The sequence below is a fragment of the Protobothrops mucrosquamatus genome, unplaced genomic scaffold (assembly GCF_001527695.2).
Source record: "Protobothrops mucrosquamatus isolate PMUCROS unplaced genomic scaffold, P.Mucros_1.0 scaffold1498, whole genome shotgun sequence".
NCBI lineage: Eukaryota > Metazoa > Chordata > Lepidosauria > Squamata > Viperidae > Protobothrops > Protobothrops mucrosquamatus.
In genome coordinates, this window is record NW_015387672.1 from 190,415 (window position 1) to 211,029 (window position 20,615).

Consider the following 20,615-nt stretch of genomic DNA (forward strand, 5'->3'; position numbering starts at 1 on the left):
TGTTGCTAGTTAGCCAACCAGCAACGGGCATGAAACTGTATGCAGATGGAGAAGGGCAATCACCCTTAATGGGCGATCAATGGTGAAGGGCAATCACCCTTAATGGGCGATCAATGGTGAAAGGCAATCACCCTTAATGGGTGATCAGGATATGCATAGGGGATTAAGGGGGGGGGGAATACAAAGAACACAACACCTCTCTCAACAAAGGAGGAGGGATATGACATCATCTATCTCTAGTCTAAACACAGTCCTTTCAACAGTTCCAAGAAGGCTCCACACCCATTTGCACTACTCAGGTGACCCAGATGGCATCAACGAATCTCTAAAAGAAAAAAGAAAGTCCAGTTGCCATGTGAAAAGGTACCTTTGGGACAACCATGACCTGGATGACTGAGAATCTCCATAGACATTTAGTTCTAGATTGCTTCTCTCCTTGATCATCCATTGCTTCTTGTGCTGCCTTCAGGTGCTTTGGAGGATAGCTTGACTCCCTCTTCTTTGTGGCAACCCCTGAGATATTGGAACACTGCTATCATGTCACCCCTCATCCTTTTCTTCATTAAACTAGACATACCCAATTCCAGCTCTCATTCTTTATATGTTTTAGAATCCAGTCCTCTAATCATCTTTGTTCTTCTTCTCTGCATGCTTTCTAGAACCTCAACATTTTTTTTTTACATTGTGGAGGCCAAAGCTGGATGGAGTATTCCAAGTGTGGTCTTACCAAGGCATCATAAAGTGGTATTAACACTTCACATGATCTTGATTCTATCCCTCTGTTAATGCAGCCTAGCACTGTGTCAGCTTTTTTGGCAAATCAGCTGAAAGACATAACAGCTTGACCTTTATTCTAAAGTAAAAGAACTTTGCTAAAAAAAATGGCAGTGGCTATCTTAGAGGCTGACTTGGATGGAAAGGTGATTAGCATCCATGACCTGGATGACTGAGAATCTCCATAGACATTTAGTTCTAGATTGCTTCTCTCCTTGATCATCCATTGCTTCTTGTGCTGCCTTCAGGTGCTTTAGAGGATAGCTTGACTCCCTCTTCTTTGTGGCAACCCCTGAGATACTGGAACACTGCTATCATGTCCCCCTCATCCTTCTCTTCATTAAACTAGACATACCCAATTCCAGCAGCCGTTCCTTATATGTTTTAGCCCCCAGTCTCCTGGTTACTTAATGACTGGTTGCTTACTGACTAGTTGAGGTTACAACCTACCTGAAAAAGGAGGCATGACCACACTTCAGGCACTCAGCAGCACAGCTGCATTTACAGCCATTTGCAGCATCCTACAGTCACGTGACCATGTCTTATGATGATTTTGCTGAAAACCAGCACTTCCAATTTTCAGCAAAAACCATGCCCATAGTGAACTACTGGTTTGCTTAATGACCACTGTAAAAACATCATACAATGGTTTTACGACTGTTATACAAGCATAATGAGCAGACCCCATTATGGTCATAACTTGAGGACTATCTGTACTTAAGTTGATTAGAAAGATACTTGTGTTCATACAATGGAACAGAATCTAAACTGATCGAAAAGGATCAGATTTATTCAGAAAAAAAAAAGAACTAAATATAAAAGTCAAACTATACTCTGGATTGCTGCTGCTAGATTTTTTAACTGACCTGCTTAAGTACATTGTGCAAACATAGCCAAGTATCATTACTAAATTCCATTTTGTACTAATTCCTGCCTGAGAATCATGCTTAGCATGCTTACATTCATTATTCTACTTTCGGTTCTCAACTCCATCAGCTTCACGAAATGAAGCAAAAGTTTAATTGCTAACGCTGTTCTAATATTTGGATAGACTTTTGTCAATTATCTTCCAAACAGACAATGTCAAAGCAGATATGATAAAAACCATGTTATGTATCACATGACAAATTCTATCTACATTAGCATAGAAACTAGCATGGAAACTCCAAATATATTTGGCTTGCAAAAACTACTGCCTTCTTTCCTCAACCCCATCCTTTGTCTCTGCATTCACTGATATCAGTTTAGACCACCAACCCCTTGAAACTGGAATTTTTCTTTTACATCTTGTATATATTATGCAGTAGGTATAATTTCATATGCAATTTTGATAACAGCAGTTCTAACAATTTTATACTCACGTTTAATACATCGATTTGTTCTAGGAGCCGTGGTCCACCCTGAGCAGCATTGTCCCCCGCAGACATTTGGTCTAAATAGTTACAAATGGCAGGATTAATAACCTGAAACTTCCTGAAATCAAACCAAACCATTCAGCTAAGGTTATTTTTGAAAACTATTTTCTGCATTGAATCAGGGAGTCAATTTGAATGCTGAAATCAACAGGATCCTTTGGATTGATTTGGATTATTTCAGCAATTTGTGCCTGTGTAGAGAATTTTTTTTTTCTGAATCCAAATTGATTTGATTTTCTGAATCAAATCATAATTTGGAATTCTATTATAAATTTGAATTGGCATTTGCATAATTAGTACATTCCACAATTAATTTCCCAAAAGTCCCTCTACCACCCTGCTGGTAACATTGTTTGGCCAGAGATTTTGCTTCAAGTGGATATGATAGTAAAGGTACATGCTTTCTTTTATGGCATGCCAACTTCCAATTTGTTTTATTAAAAGAATAAACTAAAGATAAAATTTGCTGTTTTCCTAGATGGGGAGGAGAACACTTTGCACTTCCGAAGGAAAGGCAAGGTCTAAATCGAATGTATTATTACCCTCAATTTTTTTAAAAAAAATATTAAAATGCTGCAGTTTGGAAAACTCTGTCAGGCTGCAATGTTTTGTCTCCCAGTGCACCTGCATTGAGATTAACAGTCCCAGTCTTTTTTCTCTTTCAGATTTGATGCTTATAAATCCTTCCCTCTATTTTACAATTGTGGGTGACCCATAGTTTGAGAAATGCTGCACTAAGTCAAAACTAATCAAATTTTGGCTTAACCCAATGCATGAATTCAGCATTTTTCTCCTTTGACGCATGTTGGCATGACCATACCATAAAGCAGTGTTTTCTAGCCCCATGCTGGCTGGGGATTTCTGAGAGTTGAAGTCTATCTATCTTAAAATTGCTATATCCATCTTTCATACCAGACAAGACACAGAGCTTGGGCTGAGAGACAGTGACTGGCTCCAAATTTCTCCAGCAAGTTTCCATGCCTAAGACCAAACTAAAAGCTGAGTCTGTCCAGCATATTGACCACTATACCACACTAATTGACCATAGCCTTCTATTCCTCATGTTGGATTTGCTAACTTGATTACAAAGGAAGGAAACACTTCTCATTCTAGCTCAGATTGCTGGCATAATCTGACAGATTTCCATAAGCAGCACCACTCACCCTGCCCAGAAAACAGACCTAGCTGTAAACCACTGAGAGACATTGGCAGTACATCAAGTTAAATAAAAATTAAAACCCCTGAGTAAAGAAGTCAACTCCTGCTGACTTCATGCTAGAGATTTTATGTTACAAAGGGAATAAATTCCAGAACTTTGGCAAATTTACTAACCCCTCATTCTCCTTGAAAAGAAAACTACATTGCTAACACCTGGTTATTCTCTTTAGTATTAAACACACTTACAGGTTGGGTTTTCACTGTAAGATTTTACCTTAGAACAGTATTTTCATAATCGGCTGACTGGTCATATGTTTTTTCTGAATTAAAACTGAAAGCACACAAAGCTGACAATAGTTCAAGATTTTTAAAGTAATAAAAGATAAAAGTAGCATGTATAAAAGGAAGTCATGCTCAGTGTAACTCCTATTTCAAATAAGGAATAGTGATTCATACAGAGAAATAACAATTTAACAAATCTTAACCCAGTTGGAGAAAGAGAATACATGTATTTTTTATATGTATGCCAAAGATAAGCGCCATGCCCATTGCAGTTATACGTATAATTATTTGAATTCTAGCTATAAATGTAGCAGCTCCAGAGTAAAGGCAAACTATTACATTTAAACCTTTTTCTAGGATGAAGTCTGAAATTTAGCTTTCCTAACTTATTTATTCCAGTTATACTTGCCTTTCTACTCAATTTATAGCCCTCACTAATGAATAAACCCCCAAAATACAGGCATATGTCCAAATAAAGTGTTTTTCATTTATAAAGTACATATTCATATAAATCTTCAAAAACATTAGGTGGTTTTCCAAAATGCACATTATACATGAAACAGCTCTGAAAGAGTTCAGAATTAGACAACTATGTGGTCTGGGCTACTATTAACTAGAAGAAAAGGAAAAGTCCATTTTGCTGTGGGCGGTAAGCAAAGGACTTTTCCATTTCTGGTGGAGAATTTTAACAGTATGTTGAAATCCAGGGAAAACTAAAGGCATCGCTGGTTTTCCTCTACACCAACCCTCTGAGCATCTGGTTGCAGTTAAATAATTTTCTCAACATTTGAGTGACTTGAGCAGTGTGTGGTTTTTGCTGCCTCAGAAAGAATGCAAAATAAATTCCTGCTGCTTTGAGGACCACCACATGTTTACAGCTTAAAGAAGGGTGATGCTCCTAGAAGAAGTTAACAAGCTGAACTGCCTTTGTGGCATGTTTAGCTCTGAATGTCTGCTTAGCCGTATAGATGCCAAGACAGCAAAGTTCCACCTGGTTCCAATTGTTCTTCCAAAGTGGGGAGTGGAACAGCTCCTACCCACCTGTGCTTTTCCCGATGAAATAGCTTCCTAGTCCTTTTGGGAAGGGAGAAGAGGGTTAGTTCCATTTTTAAAAAAATACTTAAAAAGTAGGCTTTGGCAAAAAGAAGTGGATGAAGAGCTATGGCCCTCTGGCAGCCTTTACTGTACATTGATTTAGGTTGATTGAGCAGCTGACCCAATTTTGCATATTGGTAAATATAACTAGATTGGCCCACAAAGTGGACAATTGATTTCTGACTATACCTCATGTAAACTGATGTACAGGTAAGAAACAAGGATTATCAGATATACAATTAAAGAGCCTTGAAGACAGCTGAGGGGCATTTGTAAAGTTGACATTGGCCAGATTCATATGTTGCATATATTGTGCTGTTTGTTTGATTCTGGCTTTGTATAATAGATAAACCAAACCATGCAGTTTGTAAATGTCAGTTTATAGCTTAGCATCATATATGAAATTATCACTGCGGTTTAACAAACTAAGATTAAACATATCAAGATTAGTGCAATAACATAGTTTGTAATGAGTATGGTGCAGAAAAAAGTTTAATTCCTCCTCCCTACATAGGTTCTATCCTCTTCTATGTAGCTATTATTTTTAAAATAAAAACAATTTGGTCCAATTAGCTTTTCCAAATATGAATGGAACAGTCAGATGACTAAAATTGATGTGGATGTGGTTCCCATCTTCAAAAAAGGAGAAAAAAACAGACCCAGGAAACTACAGACCAATCAGCCTAATATCAATACCTGGGAAGATACTGGAAAAAATAATAAAAAAAATCTGTGAATATCTAGAAACAAATAAAGTTATAATTAGTAGCCAGCACAGATTTGTTAAAAACAGATCATGCCAAGCCAATCTTATTTCATTCTTTGACAAAGTGACTAAATTAGTAGACCAGCAAAATGCTATAGACATAGTATACTTAGACTTCAGCAAGGCACTTGACAAAGTAGACTACAACCTACTTCTTGGTAAGCTAGAAAAATGTGGGATAGACAGCATCATCACCAGATGGATTTGTAACTGGCTGACAAACATTACTCAATGAATAGTCCTTAATGGTACTACATCTACATGGAGGAAAGTAAGCAGTGGGGTACCACAGGGTTCTGTCTAAGGCCCAGTACTCTTCAATATCTTAATAAATGACTTAGATGAGGGAATAGAAGGAAACTCATCAAATTTGCAGATGACACTAAGCTGGCAGGAGTAGCCAACACCCCAGAAGACAAGCTCAGAAAAGATCTCCAAAAAGATCTTGACAGACTTGAACAATGGGTCCTATCTAACAAAATGATATTTAATGTGGAGAAAAGCAAGGTTTTACACCTGGGCAGGAAAAGCCAAAGGTATAAGTACAGATTAGGTGAAACCTGTCTCAAAAACAATAATTGTGAGAGGGAGTCCTAGTGGACGATCACTTAAACATGAGTCAGCATGTGCGGCAGCAGCCAAAAAAATAATACAATCCTTGGTTGTATAAACAGAGGCATAGAATCAAAATCACATGAATTACTAGTACTGGGTGCTTCATCATTCAAGGTTTTTAAGAAGAGATTGGACAGCCACTTGTCTGAAATGATAGGGTCTCCTGCTTGAGCAGGGGGCTGGACTAGAAGATCTCCAAGGTCCCTTCCAGCTCTATTTTGATTCTGATTCTGAAATTAAGACTGATTATAAGTGTAACGATTAAAGATACTGAGCTTTAGCCTTGTCTTAGGTATGAATGCCAATGGAATGACTTTGAGTCAGTCCCTTTCAAGCCTAGCAAGAGGGCAATGGTAAACCACTTTCAAAACGTTTGCAAGGTTATAAATGCTGTTTAAATGGTAGGCTGTCCTAATAAAGATATAAATTCTTTACAGATTTGCAGGAGATCTAGATAACTTTTGTATGGACTTTTCAAAACAAATATGATCTTAAATAGATTGAAAAAGTGAGAAATGGGACAGAACTGAAATTGATAGTTTCTTCCTTCCATAATGCTCAGATTATATGTAAGGCAGAAAGGCATAGCCACTTCTTGCAATGGACATTAAAGTGGTTCACTTTCCTTCATTCATATGCTCTTTCAGGATTTATTTGAGCATCCTTGGATCCATCAATCCGGGATCCTCATTTGGTGAAATATGTGATAAATAAATTTGAGTCTATATTTTCTTTCCCACATTTGTCTTTAAATTAAATGAAAATTGTTTTTTTAAAACCTCCATGTAGTAAAACCCAAGGTTTCTAAAAACACCTGTTAAACCATATGAGGTTCATACCCAAGCAAAATGTCAATGACACATTACATCAAAACATCTCCATAAGGAAATAGTTTTCACTGACAGACCACATTTCCTCCTCAGATGTACTGAATGGGCCCCAGTGAAAAGAACTTTGCTTTGGTCTTTCTGGTTACATCTGTGTTTCTCAATCTTGGGAATTTTAAGATGTGTAGACTTCAATTACCAGAATCCTCAAGCCAGCCATATCTTCAAGTTGCCAAGGTTGAGAAACATTGGGTGAGATAATCCAATAGATTTCTTGAAACTTTGCATCCTAGACTATCATGATGGCATTAATATTAATTAGTACTAAATGAGGACATTTGTGCTTATTTTCTAAATGAATGTGTATGTGTTTTTTCTAAAAAAAATCTTATTTTCAAAAAAGCTTTTTAAATTTTCACCTAATTTATTGTTAATCTCTCCATAATTTATAAGCTTTAAGTAAAGCTACCACATCTGGGCAACAAAAGTTTGTTTTTGGACATTTACTTCTTCGTAGAGTTAACTCTTAAATTAGGTCCCTTGACTTCAAATTATGTTTTTAAAAAAATATTTAAAATAGTAAATTGGATAGCTGTATTCAACAAAACTCTCTGTACTCTACATAGAATGTAGGCTTGTTTACTTATTCATGTATCATGTTTATTTATCATGCATTTTTAAAAAAACTAGACTTGGAAGAAGCCTTGCATGAAATTAAACGGTAGTGGCTATTACCTAAAAATGTTGTTGATCCTTGTAATCCAAATTGGGGGAGACTGGGCTATAAGTGATTTTTTTAATTTAGTTTAGCCGATTTTGCGAGCATAATTATTTTGGTTTGTAAATCACAGTTTATGGTAAGCATGATCTGTAAACCTAGCCAATTGTGGTTTATTTAACAAACTATTATTAAAATAAACCCTGGTTTAGTGTGATGTGTGAATTCAGTAACAGAACTATGGGGAAGAAAGACTAGAAATCTATATCAAGAACAGAAGGGGGGAAAAATCTCCTGTCCTCCCCATCCTAAAAAAGAGGGCAAATCCATAACACTAACATAAGAGAGACAAAAGCCTCCTGCCTGTATGTCTGGCAAGCCAAAAGGAAAAGTGGTGTATACCTACACATCCATTCATGCTAGACAACACATGAGACTGTGGTTTATTTGAACAACAAACCATGGTTACTAACATTTTCGCATTCTTTTTAAACTTAACTCATAGACAGACTTGGCCATTCCACTAAACACAGCACAGGGTGTCTTAGCTTACCACTGCAAACCACAATGCAATTATTATAAGCCATGGAATTTCTCTCTGGTTTATTCCAATTGGAAGTACTCATTATGCCAAATTTACATGAAGTAACCAATAGAAAATAAGATTTGGGTTGGTGGGCAGCTAATAGCAGCTCCATTCAAGTGGAGAATCATTGGGCCTGTCATAGCTAAATTGTGGGTGCAGTATGGAGCATTCTTGTATACCTCACATTTATTTTTTATTTATTTTGTTTATACCTGCCATTATTTTTTAATAAACAATTCAAGGCCGCAAACATATCTAATATTCTTTCTTCCTCCTATTTTCTCCACAACAACAGCCCTGTGAGGTGAGTTACACTGAGAGTGTATGATTAGTCCAAGGTCACCTAGCTGACTTTCATGGCTAAGATGAAACTACAACTCACAGTCTCCCAGTTTAATTTGTTTTCTAGTTGCAAAAGTGGATAACAGCTTAAACTTAAATCACTTAGATTCTGATACAGCAGATAGCTTGCAGAGACCTCAGCAGTGGAATTCTTGACTTGTTATTATGTGAAGTAAATTGGCATTTTCTAGGTTGCATTAACTGATAAGCTCTAAAATCAGAATATAAGTGCAAAGCTGACATGGAGATAAGCAAAGAGCGCTCAGATCTCCCAAGTTATATGACAACTGGAGAATGCTGGTTGCACTTACCCTGCCATTCGGCCTCTGGCAGTCTGCATCTGCACTTGTGGGGCTGTCCGTGGTCGTGGTCCATTTTGGACAAGGTTCACCGATGGTGTTCTCTGCTGTGGAATCCAGCTTGGACGTCTACTCAGAGCACCGGTGTTTGTTCTAGGATTGCTGCTCTGAGATCTCACATTGGTGAGAGATGGGAGTTTGTGGACTGTGGGAGCTGAGTATTGTTTCTGAAGTTCCCTCCCTGCTGGATTTCTGATTCGGGCATTAGCCGCAGCATTTGTCTGAGGAGTTACAGGAACATGTTCCAATGTAGAAGAAGAACCATGTACCCGGAACAAACTGTGCACCTTAGTTCTTGGCCCAAACCTGCCTTGGTTCTGCTGAAATCTTAGCTGTGTTGTCTCCCTGTTCCCAGCATCTGTCCTGAAAGAAGGATATTGATCCAGTCGCCCAGCAAGGTCTCTCTGACCGTCCACAACCGCCATAAAAAGTGCTATAGTTAATGGGAGAAACCTGTTCCAGGAACGCCTCATGATTTCCATGCAAGAAAAAAAGTGGACTCTTGTCAGATTAATAGGGTCATACACCAAATACAATTGGACTTTGGAAAAAAGTCCTCCCAGCTAAATCCCTCTGGTACATTTCAGAGCCAATCACATGTTCAGGTACATCCAAAAGAGGCTTCAGTAATAACCTGCTGTCTAGATGGAAAAGGACGGCTCAAAGGAGCAACAGCACAGGTCTTCCTGAACCAGAAGCAACAGTTCCCTGCCTTAGAATTCTCTTCAGTGGCTGTCAGAGCGCGCGTGGTATTATTCTTTCCAGACAACTCCAAGGCACCTTCTCCTTTGCCTCTTGCATTGGCCGGCTCTGGATAGGATGGGCAATTTTATTTTTGGAAACCTCCCCCTTTTGAGTCTTTTTGATACTGACATCGTCCCTCTTCAGAGGACACGCTCAGTACACCCCCCCCCTTTACAAAACACATTCCAGCAACACCCACTTTGGCACAGGGAAACAAATTACAAGAGAGAACTATTAACTCTTGAGCAACCAGAGAGGCCCATTCACAGCCTGTGCAAAAAGTTGGTGTGCTTTTGTTTCTTTCTCCCTCCACCCCTTTCTCTTACACACACTGCCCAAACTCAACAGAAGCACATGCTCAAATTTTTTGCACAACTTTAACCAAGCAGAAGTGAAACAGATGCAGGCACAAATAGATATATGATGCATGTGAAACAAGTAATTGTCTCTCTACTCTGACTTGATGTCAACCACTACATATATTAGATTTAGTGTAGAACAGGGATTGTGCAAGCCAAAGTCCAGGCTATTATATTCTACATTTTCAAGAAGAAACCGAAAGAATTCTTGATGCACTTACACAAGGACTGAGCAATAAAGTAAGGTTTGGCTACCATTATCTTAATCATATGGTTTGACTTGATTCTTTCCCTTAAAACCAGGAATAGGCACAAAGGTGATAGAATGAAATCTGCTTGTTATTACAGTCAGAGAAGGAGCTGGATCTTAATTATTGGCTTATATATTTATTTATACTTTTAAATATGATATGCTAACCATTTTGCCATTCATCATGGCTTGCAAACATCTAACCACATATAAAAAACTAACAATTAAACCATTAAAAAACCTTACAACATAAACAATGTAAATGACATGGATAACTCCCAAGGCAAATTGTTTCATAGTTTAGACCTTGAAAAATAGAATTGGTTCATCTATGGCAGGATCTTTCAGCTGTGATTGACTCACCATCTTAAGCCTTTCCTGGAAAAGTCTAATTTGGCTAATCTTATTCATGCAATAATTTGTAATCAATTTATTGTAATGCATTCTACAGGGCAGGGGTCTTCAAACTTAGCCCTTTTATGACTTGTGGACTTCAACTCCCAGAATTCCTCAGCCAGGCATGCTAGCTGGGGAATTCTGGGAGTTGAAGTCCACAAGTCATAAAAGGGCCAAGTTTGAAGACCTCTGTACTAGGGGATGCCATTAAAAAACAAAAACTTGGAAACTGCAGTCGGTCCATAATGTGGCAGCCAGGCTTCTGATTAGGATTAACCAGCAGAAGCATATAACACCTGTCCTCACAAAACAGCATGGGTTGCCCATTAATTTTCAGATCTTCAGATTAAATTCAAGGTGCTTGCTTGGGTATGGAAATAGCTCAGTCTCTGATTATCTGAAGGAGTTTCATCCAAAGTAGGCTGATTATAAGCTGCAATAGCCTGCATGGGTACAGTTTTTTGGCACGTATATAGGTGGAAATAGAGCTTGCTGGTTTTTGTTGGTGGAAGAAACTAGAACAACTCTTCAACTCCTTCAGATCTGTTATTTTGTATTTAATGTTTCAGTTTCTCTCCCTGTGCACCAGCCTAACCAACACAAACTTTTCCTACAACGTCTACCAAATTCTGATGCAAGGATTTTGCATTATAATCCTTTGTTAAGAGTCCATCTTGCTTCTATTCATGATCAACTATCATTTGTATATTTATCAATAAATGCCCAGTATGATACTGTACTGTGAAGACATTGAGCTAGAACAGGAGAAATCCAACTGTAAATACAGATTTCATTATGGATCCCTTGGAGACTTATGCACTATTTGAATGACATGATTAGTTACAATTGGAATAATCATGGTTCTCTGAATTAAATCATTATTCACATAACACGTTAAACTAAAACCTAATTGCATAACCAGCAGCTCCTAACTGCATACCCAACAGAAGGTTTCAAAACAGGCAAGATGATGGTTGCAGCATCACACTCAAACCTGCCCCTTTTGTCCATCAATGTCACATGTACAAACGGCAGGGCTTAAGTTACAATGTTGCATCTGCATCTTACCTATTTTGGCCCTTCTCAATGCAGATGTTGTTGTGGGTTAGCACAAACTAAAAAATATCTTTGGGAAATTTGTTAATGTATTGGACAAACAGTTTGCCCAAAAGAGTTATGAGGATAAACTCTATTGAGGGGGTTGTTATACAAGGGGTAATTTGCACGTATAAGCTATTATTTAAAGGAATTATTGAGAATTTTGTATTGATTTTGGCTTTGCATTTGGAAGAATATGGCAGATGATGAACATTAGTTCAGGCTTCAATGAAGCATGAAAATGTATAGACTAAAATTGTTTATAACTTATTTATCTCTTGTTATAAACAAGGTCATCCAAATTGTTTATGCAATTAATGGTACAGTTTTGTTTACTTAAATAAGAAACAGGTTGAGAACAAGATGATATATTTAAAAATATCAGATGGACTAAAGAAGACAACCAGCCTGATAACTCAAGAATAGATTTTCTTGGAGATGGGCAAAGGTTGTATCAGTCCAGATAGAGCAATAGATATATCAAGATTCAGAAGGACAAAATAAGACCAATATATCAATCTTCTTAGTGGCGAAAGGTCATCAAACTCTGCCAGATTGGCCAAAGGCTACCTCGGCTACTGGGGAAGGGTATAACTGCACTGCATCACTGAGTATTATAGAGAAGATTTATTTCTGGATACAAGATAATATGTTTGCAATAGTGGCGAATATCTGTAGCTTGGATGTAGGATGAGAGTGGAGATTCATTCTCTGAGCTTGTGGGTTGGTTTCTGAACATTTCATTACCAGACTAGGTAACATCTTCAATGGAATTTAGGGAAATTCCTAAATTCCACTAAAGATGTTACCAAGCCTGGTAGTGAAATGTTCGGAAACCAGCCCACAAGATAACATGTATTGGGCTGCCCAAGCAAAGCTTGCTGAGGGAAAACTCTCCAAAGAACCAACTGGCTAATGAACTGCTTATCCTGCTAGTTGTGGCAGATGGACAGCACACTCTATAGATGTGTCTAAATTTAATAGGCCTTCCCCAATTTTCGTTAATTATCATTTGTCTGAAATGATATAGGGTCTCCTGCTTGAGCAGGGTTTGGACTAGAAGATCTCCAACGTCCCTTCCAACTCTGTTATTCTGTTATTTAAAAAGAAACAGGATTGAGATCTTATTTCAGTTACTTAGCATTTTTAGTATTAGAAGTCAGGATTTGCCAATGTAACCACTTCCCTCAGTTATTTCAGACAATTTTTTTCTACTACAAAATGTTTACATTTGAGCAAGATTGTCCTCCCAAGTGGTATTGCTTTATTTCTTGGAAACTCAAAATTGTTTATAAAGACAATTAAACTTCAGATAGGTCAAAACTAGACCCATTTAGTTCTTTGAGCTAATCTCACAATGTAAAAATATGAGAAAGAGGAAAGATACAGTTTCTGGAAAATATAAGAAAAGAATGCAGCAAAGCCACTTATAAATAAATGTAAGTGTTTGATAAAAACCTCTCCAATGCCCTGAATATATTGATAATATCTACAGCTCAGGCCTATTGCATAATCATTTTCAACCAACAAATTGTTCCCTTCATGGTGCAGAATAAAAGAGGGATCACCTGGTGTCCCACTTTCCATCTTTACGTATGTATGTATGTATGTATGTATGTATGTATGTATGTATGTATATGTATGTGTATGTATATGTACAGTATGCATGTATGTATTAAGGCTGAAGCAACTAAGGGTCACATTTGGGGACTGTCCATGCTGTCTTTACATAAGCACAAGCATATGATTAATTTCTTTTCATCTGAAAGTCTTGAATCAATCTTCTTAATTCCACTGTTATCCACATTGCCAAGTCGCTTTTGGTGTAGCTGAAATTATAGGGATATTAAATCACACATACAACCCCCCTTCTTTCCACTTAATTGTGTACAACAATGAAAATTAAAATATTATTAGAATAATTTCTAGTTTCCTGAATGTGTCAGTACAGTTTATACATTTTCAAGTTTACTTGCAAGAACTCCTTTAGATTAAAAATTCCTGTATGAACAGATTCTTACAGTAAGAGGGAACTTTGATTATGTTTGTGACAAACAAAATGTGTCAAAAGTGTACCAGTGCTGCTCCTATTATTGGCAGGGAATGCTGCATGTGGCACAGATCACACAAAGGCCACATTTCTAAAAAGCATTTTGTGAAAGATGCAAGTAAACAACAGCATGATGCCAGCAGATGTCCATATCCAGGGTCTTCTGAAATTATATTTTCTACATTAATGAAACTAAGAGAAATAAGTATTCGTGAATTTATGCTCAAAACAAAAAACAAAACTCAAAATAAAAACAATGTTCAAAACAAAAAAAGTCTACTTAGAATACATGGTTTTTAAACCGTATTCATACACTGCCTGGCAAAAGCGTTATTTTTGGTTTGATCTGAATGGTAATCTCTTAAAATACAATTCTGAGTAGCAAACATCAAAAAATAACATCGATAAAAAATCATCAACAAAACTGAAACATATCACTAAATTCTATAAAGCATTTGCATTTTGAGTAGACCTCTAAAAGCATGATTGATTTGACTGTTTAGGGTGAAAGATTGAGATAATTAGTTAAAGATGATAGGAGGTTCTGAGTGTGGAATAAAGCACTTTTTTTTGGTACAGTCAGTAATGGATCTTGAGGAAAAATGAAGAAAAAGAAATAACTTAAAGAAGCAAGAAAAAGGTAGAAGGATTGCAGGAAGAGTACATTTGAGTCCTGTATAAAAATGCACTAGAAGATAGATAAAACTCCCAAAATAATGAATGGAAAGTGGATATAAGAAAAGAATGTAGGAAGAGGGAAAGGGGTGAAAAGCACTATGTTGCAAGCTAAGAACAGGAATGGAACTAGTTACACTAATGAGAAATGTCAAAAAGGATGTTTGGTGGATTAAGAGAGGATCTGGATGAGGAAAAAAACTAATCTTTTTTTTTTTGCTGTAAAAATGAGAATGAAAAAAATATGCTGGATTAATTGATTAGGTACAGTATGTCTAAGAAAATTAGCTGAATTCTGACTGAAACAATAATAAAGGTGACATTAAACCAAACCTGGGGTGTACAGTCAGTGGTGGGATTATGTGAACAACCAGTTCTCTGTGTGGATGCCTCTTCCGGAAGTCCATTCTAGGCCTGGGCAACAAATTAGCTACTGGTTCTGCCAAAGTGGTGCAAACTGGCTGAATCCCACCACTGTGTACAGTGCAATTTTATGTTATGTGAATTTAGAATTTAGTGTACCTTTGGCATGAAGGTGGAGTTGAAGTTTGATTAGTAAATTTGATAGGAGTGTAAACTGGAAGTAAAGAAAGCATGAGAAAGATGAAATGCATGATACAATATCATACAATGCTGGGACAATTATTGTGATTGCCTAAGTCTATATAAACTATGTCTTGTCTCCAAATCAGGCAGTTTTCCTGAAATCTTTGCTTTTAGCCTTGCCTTTTGAACCTCAGCTGCTATTAAGAAATTTTAGCTTCTCTTGAGCTCAGACTGAAACTGGAAATCTGGCTCTGCTTTCTGACTTTAGTGTTGAAAGTCTCTACCTATTATTGACTTTGGACCATTAATAATTCAGTCTGGAAAGCAGAGGAGTAGAGTCAAGCTATGAATTTCATACTTTTCCCATAATGCAGGCACTGTTATTGTGAATTATGCAATAAAGAACTTTGTTCTTACAGAGTAACATACAATTCTATGGAATAAATTCCACAGACTGTGAAGGGATATCCTCAGTTGGATTGAATAAAAAAACAAGAGAGAGTCTGCAACAAGTATGTATTCATGTACACAGAAATGCATACATGCATTCTGAAGTATCCAATGAACTTTGAATAACTAACAGTTTCTCCAAATTAAATCATGAAACAATTTTATGTGGGGGAAGAACGGGGAAAATCCACAATATATGCCTGTCACATGGGAGCAAACTAAACTTTTCAACATTTGTATGTCATATTATACAACTGAATTATTCTCATAACAATAAGTAAAAGGGGAGAAATTAAACATATTCTAGACATTCAAATTTCTAAATAGTTCTCCAACGGAAACTCCCAGCAGTTAAATACAGGTTCAAATATAGAAAGAGAGATAAATTCTTCCATCAACCTTTCCTTATATGTTTTAGCCTCCAGTCCCCTAATCATCTTTGTTGCTCTTCTTTGTACTCTTTCTAGAGTCTCAACATCTTTTTTACATTGTGGTGACCAAAACTGGATGCAGTATTCCAAGTGTGGCCTTACCAAAGCATTGTAAAGTGGTATTAATACTTTGCGTGATCTTGATTCTATCCCTCTGTTAATGAAGCCTAGCACTGTGTTGCCTTTTTTGGCAGCTGCAGCACACTGCTGGCTCATATTTAAGTGATTGTCCACTAGGACTCCAAGATCCCTCTCACAGTTACTACAATTGAGCAAGGTACCCCCTATACTATACCTGTATATACCTGTATATATTCAATCACTATAGGACAGTGGTCCCCAACCTTTGCAGTTTGGCAGCCCAGCGGACTGGCACACATACACACATGCAGCTCGATTTGTGTGAGCATTGGTCTGGTGCGTACGTACATGTGCACACAGTTTGACTTGTGCAAGTTGAGTTGTATTCATGTGTTTGCACACCCACTACAGTCCACCACTCGCACAAGTCAAGCTCTGTGCATATGCGTGTGTGCAGGCCTGCTGCTTGCACGGCCCAGTCCCAATTAGAACATGGCTCGGTAGTGGGCCATGGCCCAGGGGTTCGGGACCCCTGCTATAGGAGATGGAGAGGCTTTCTTCAGGGGAGAGAGGCTAATAAAAAATGTAATGGTATGTGAGAAAGACCTTGGGAAAGGGAGTGAAGAGATGTTACCTATAGAACCGTCAGATAAGATAGGGCATAGCTTGCAGCTGCATAATGGATGTAAAGAAGATGACAGCAGATTTGTGCTTTCAGACTTACAAGATTCTCTTACTGTAACCTTATAATGATATAGAATTAGCTCATCTGGTCATGTTTTCTGCTGGTCTACCTGGGAAGGCTGACAAGAAGCATCGCACACAAAAAGTAACTATTGAGAAAATAGGACAGTGGTGGTGAACCTATGGCACACGTGCCACAGGCGGCACGCAGAGCCGTCCCTGTGGGCACGCACGCCATTTCTGGGCTCCTCCCCCTCCCCCTCTCCACGCTTGCGCAGTCTGGGAACAGCTGCAAGAGCTGGGTGGGGTGAGAGAACGTATAAAAGGAGCAGTTTTGGCGGGAGAGTGTGAAATCAGAGCCGCCATCTCCCTTCCGCAGTGCAGCCCCATCGGTGTGAGTGGAGACGGCCCTGGGACAGCCTGAAAGGAGCCCTCACCTGGTGCGGGTCCTGTCTACAGGGTGGCTCTGATGGGGGGGGTGGCTGCTGCTCTGAGCCCCTTGACTTGCCAACCACACAGAGAAGCAGGAGGCAGCGGCGTGATCCCTGCATCACCAAGCCCGGCCAGCCGCAGATCTGGAAGCAAAACTGTGCCGACCCATCCTCGCACTGGTGGGGGCAGTGGCGGGGGAAGGTGAGCTGTGGCAGACGCTGTCCCCTCCCCGCCCGGAGGTGCACGCGGGACAATGTGTGGCAGCAGCAGCAAAGGGTGCCTGCATGTCAGATCCTGCCTTCTCTCGCCGCCGCCAGCACAAGGATGGTCAGCAGAGCTTCGCTTCTGGATCTGCTGCCTGACACTGTCGGCCCACACACACCGAAGCCAGCGAGCATATGGGGGCCGATGGTGTCCGTCAGCAGCCACAGCATGCTGGCTGTCCTGCATAATGGCAGACTGGCCACAGAGCCCCATTGGCGCGGGTGGAAATCACTCTGGGATAGTTGGAAGAAAGCCTTTGCCCAGCCTGGGTGCATCCACTCGATGGATCTGATGGGGGTGGCTTCTGCTGCTGCTCTGACCGGTCAGCCTTGCAGGGAAGCAGAAGGGGCAGCTGGTGCGTCAATCTGCTGCCTCGTCGGGCTGCTAGTGAGCAACTGAAGCGGCTCCAGACCCCCGGCTGCCCCTCCACCTCCTCCTGCTTCCCTGCTGACCGTTCAGAGCAGCAGCAGAAGCCACCCCCATGAGATCCGTCGAGTGGATGTGCCCAGGCCGGGCAAGGGCTTCCTCCCCCCCATAAATCGGCAAGAAGTAAAACCTCTCTTATTACGGATTAGTTCACAACCTTAATAAGTTGCTCCTCCTGAGCAAAGGCACATGAGCTGGGTTTGCACCTCGACCTAGATTTTTGGGTGGAGGGGGGAAAATAGCAAGCCCCCAGGTGCCGATGCAGCAAAAAGATTAATGGGCTGCTGCAACCTGCCTCTTGTTCCGGCCGCTGCAGATGAAGGAGCTGCCAGCACCAGGCAGAAGAGCGGGGCCCTGAGGCGGGGGGGTGAATCTCACTCCCTGGGCTGCGAAGCGTAGAGCAATTGGGGGGTGGGGTGCAGACAACACACGGGCAAGAGAATTGAGAATGAGAAAGAGGCGGGCGGAAACGGCTCCGGGACACTTGCCTCGGGGCTCCGCTCTTCTGCCTGGCTGCTAGAAAAAAAAATTCTCGGGAACAAAGTTTTTTTTTATTATGGTTGTGACCACCGAGGCCACACCCACCCAGTCGGCCATGCCCACCCGGCACACAGCAATAAATAAATGGGTTTTGGGTTGCGGTTTGGGCACTTGGTCTCTAAAAGGTTCGCCACCACTGAAATAGGAGATGCTGCAAGAACGACCAATTTTGGGCAGTCAAAAGCATTATAGTTCAAGACTCCAGTTGTTGATTTAGCTGTTTGATTTTTGTCTAATTTTCTGTCTACGAACATGCAGCCCAAACAATCATTATTTTAATTCTGTCCATTGGATAACATTTTTAAACAGATAAAGAAATTGTTTCCTGACCATCAACCCCTCAGGGTAAACAGAGACAGGGTTATCCTATTTCTTGGTTTGGCACTTTGTCTCTTCTTTAATCTATTTTACCAGCCAATTGAATCAGCAAACTAATCTTAATCCCTTCTGGTCAATTTCACAATGTCTAGAGAAAACTGTCCAGCTGATTTTTCCTGTTTTTAAAAGTAGCGTGCACTTTCCCCAAGTGAAACTGATCACACCACAACTTTGAAACACATTGTACTTGGCAGCACATGGAAGCCACAATTACCCTTAAGAATTATCATAAACAATGTCAAGGAAAAATAGCTTCATTTTTAAGGGGAAATGGCATCAGAAAAATGAATTAAGGCGAATGAGATCATTTGCACAGTATGGGATATTCAAAATAAGAATTCATTATTTAGTAGAAATGCAAAAGCTTCAAAAATAATTTATTAATTGATTATGTACCATCAAGTCATTTTTTATATTTAGCAATAACATATATAGAAATTTTCCGTGACAATATATTCCTAATCTGTTCTTTCAAGTCTCCCATAGATACTCCTATTGCCATTATAACTGAATCCATCGTCCTTGCTATTGGTTCTTTTCTTTCCTTCCACCTTTTGCAGCATTAGACCCTTTTCCACAGAGCTACATCTTCAGATAATGTGTTCAAAGTAGGATAATTTGAGCATGGTTATTAGTGCTTCAAGTGAGAACTCTGGGTTCATTTATGTGTTTGATCCATGTGTTTGTTTTCTTGGCTGTCCAGGATATTCCCAGGAGCTCTTTGATCAAGAAACAACGAATGCACGTTATTCAATTGTTATTAAGTGAATGTATTTTTTCTTGTTTTCCTGATACAATTTAAACAAAAAGAGTACCTAATTAAAACCTAAATCAAATATCTGTACATGTGCTAAAGATGAGTGCACCAGTTTGAGCTATAGAGCAAAAGTAGGAATTTTTAATTTCATCAGTAAATAGAATGTGGGATAATTTGGGGTTTTACCAATTAGACTGATTTGCCAATACAGAAATGGCTAGTGAATACTATTATGGAAATGTAAAAAGTTGAGATTTGATTTTAATGTTTGATTTTACTTGCAACAGAAAGAGTTGGAAGTCAATGCCTTTTGTTTCTTCCCCTCCCTTTCTTCACACCTTTTTTATTTTCCCTTTTTCTACTGTTGTCCCCTACTATTTGCTTTCGTGTTTTCACATTTTATGTTATAAATGAATAAAACTAATAAAGAGAGGGAGAAAAAGTAAATAAAATGTGGGGAGAGTTATAACTTATCCTATTTGCTTTATATTCTCTTAAACTGTATGTCTGATTGTCCTCTCCTCACACCCAGTCAGCTATTACAAGAAACCAAACTGAGAAAACTATTAAAGCAATGGAGTGTGGAGTGCTAACATTCCTATTTTACTGCAAACAAATCTTGAATTTTTCACATATTTACTTATGAAGTTAATTTGATAAAACACTAACTATCAAAGTTACAATAAAGATTTACAATAAAGGCAAATGTAAAATCAAAACATTAAAACACTTAAAAGAACTATTAAGACAGTGAACCCAGTAGAACATTTGAAATCTGACTGAATAATTAGAAATTAAAAGCCTGAGCAAAAATATGTTTTTTAAAAAAGCTAATAAAAAATATGAGACCCATCACCTTTATAGGGTGTTCATTCCAAAGAACTGAACAACAAAGGAAGATTTGTCCTGAATCATCACTATACAACTTCACACTGGTGAACCTGTTAGACTCTGCTCTGTTGATCTGACGAGCATCACAAAACGTTCCTGCAGATCTTCACACTGCGCTCACTCTGATCTAATGGCCACACAGTTCTACTTACCAACAGCCAAAACAACCACAGAGCCACTCATAAACACTGATCTCCACATGTGGACATTTTGAAATGCTGATTTT

At 38.9% G+C, this 20,615-nt stretch overlaps 1 protein-coding gene across 1 annotated transcript in view; it reads right to left on the minus strand.

Annotated features, from left to right (window-relative positions):
- The window catches only part of LTBP2 (latent transforming growth factor beta binding protein 2), a 126,256-nt gene extending 116,520 nt beyond the window's left edge, over positions 1 to 9,736 (minus strand). The window contains exons 1-2 of the mRNA XM_029285310.1: positions 8,890 to 9,736; positions 2,136 to 2,206 (exon numbers count right to left, since the gene is read on the minus strand). Of these exons, the coding sequence (XP_029141143.1) occupies positions 2,136 to 2,206; positions 8,890 to 9,419 (601 nt within the window). The 5' untranslated portion in view covers positions 9,420 to 9,736. The remainder of the gene's footprint in view (positions 1 to 2,135; positions 2,207 to 8,889) is intronic.
- Between the last annotated feature and the right edge of the window lie 10,879 nt (positions 9,737 to 20,615).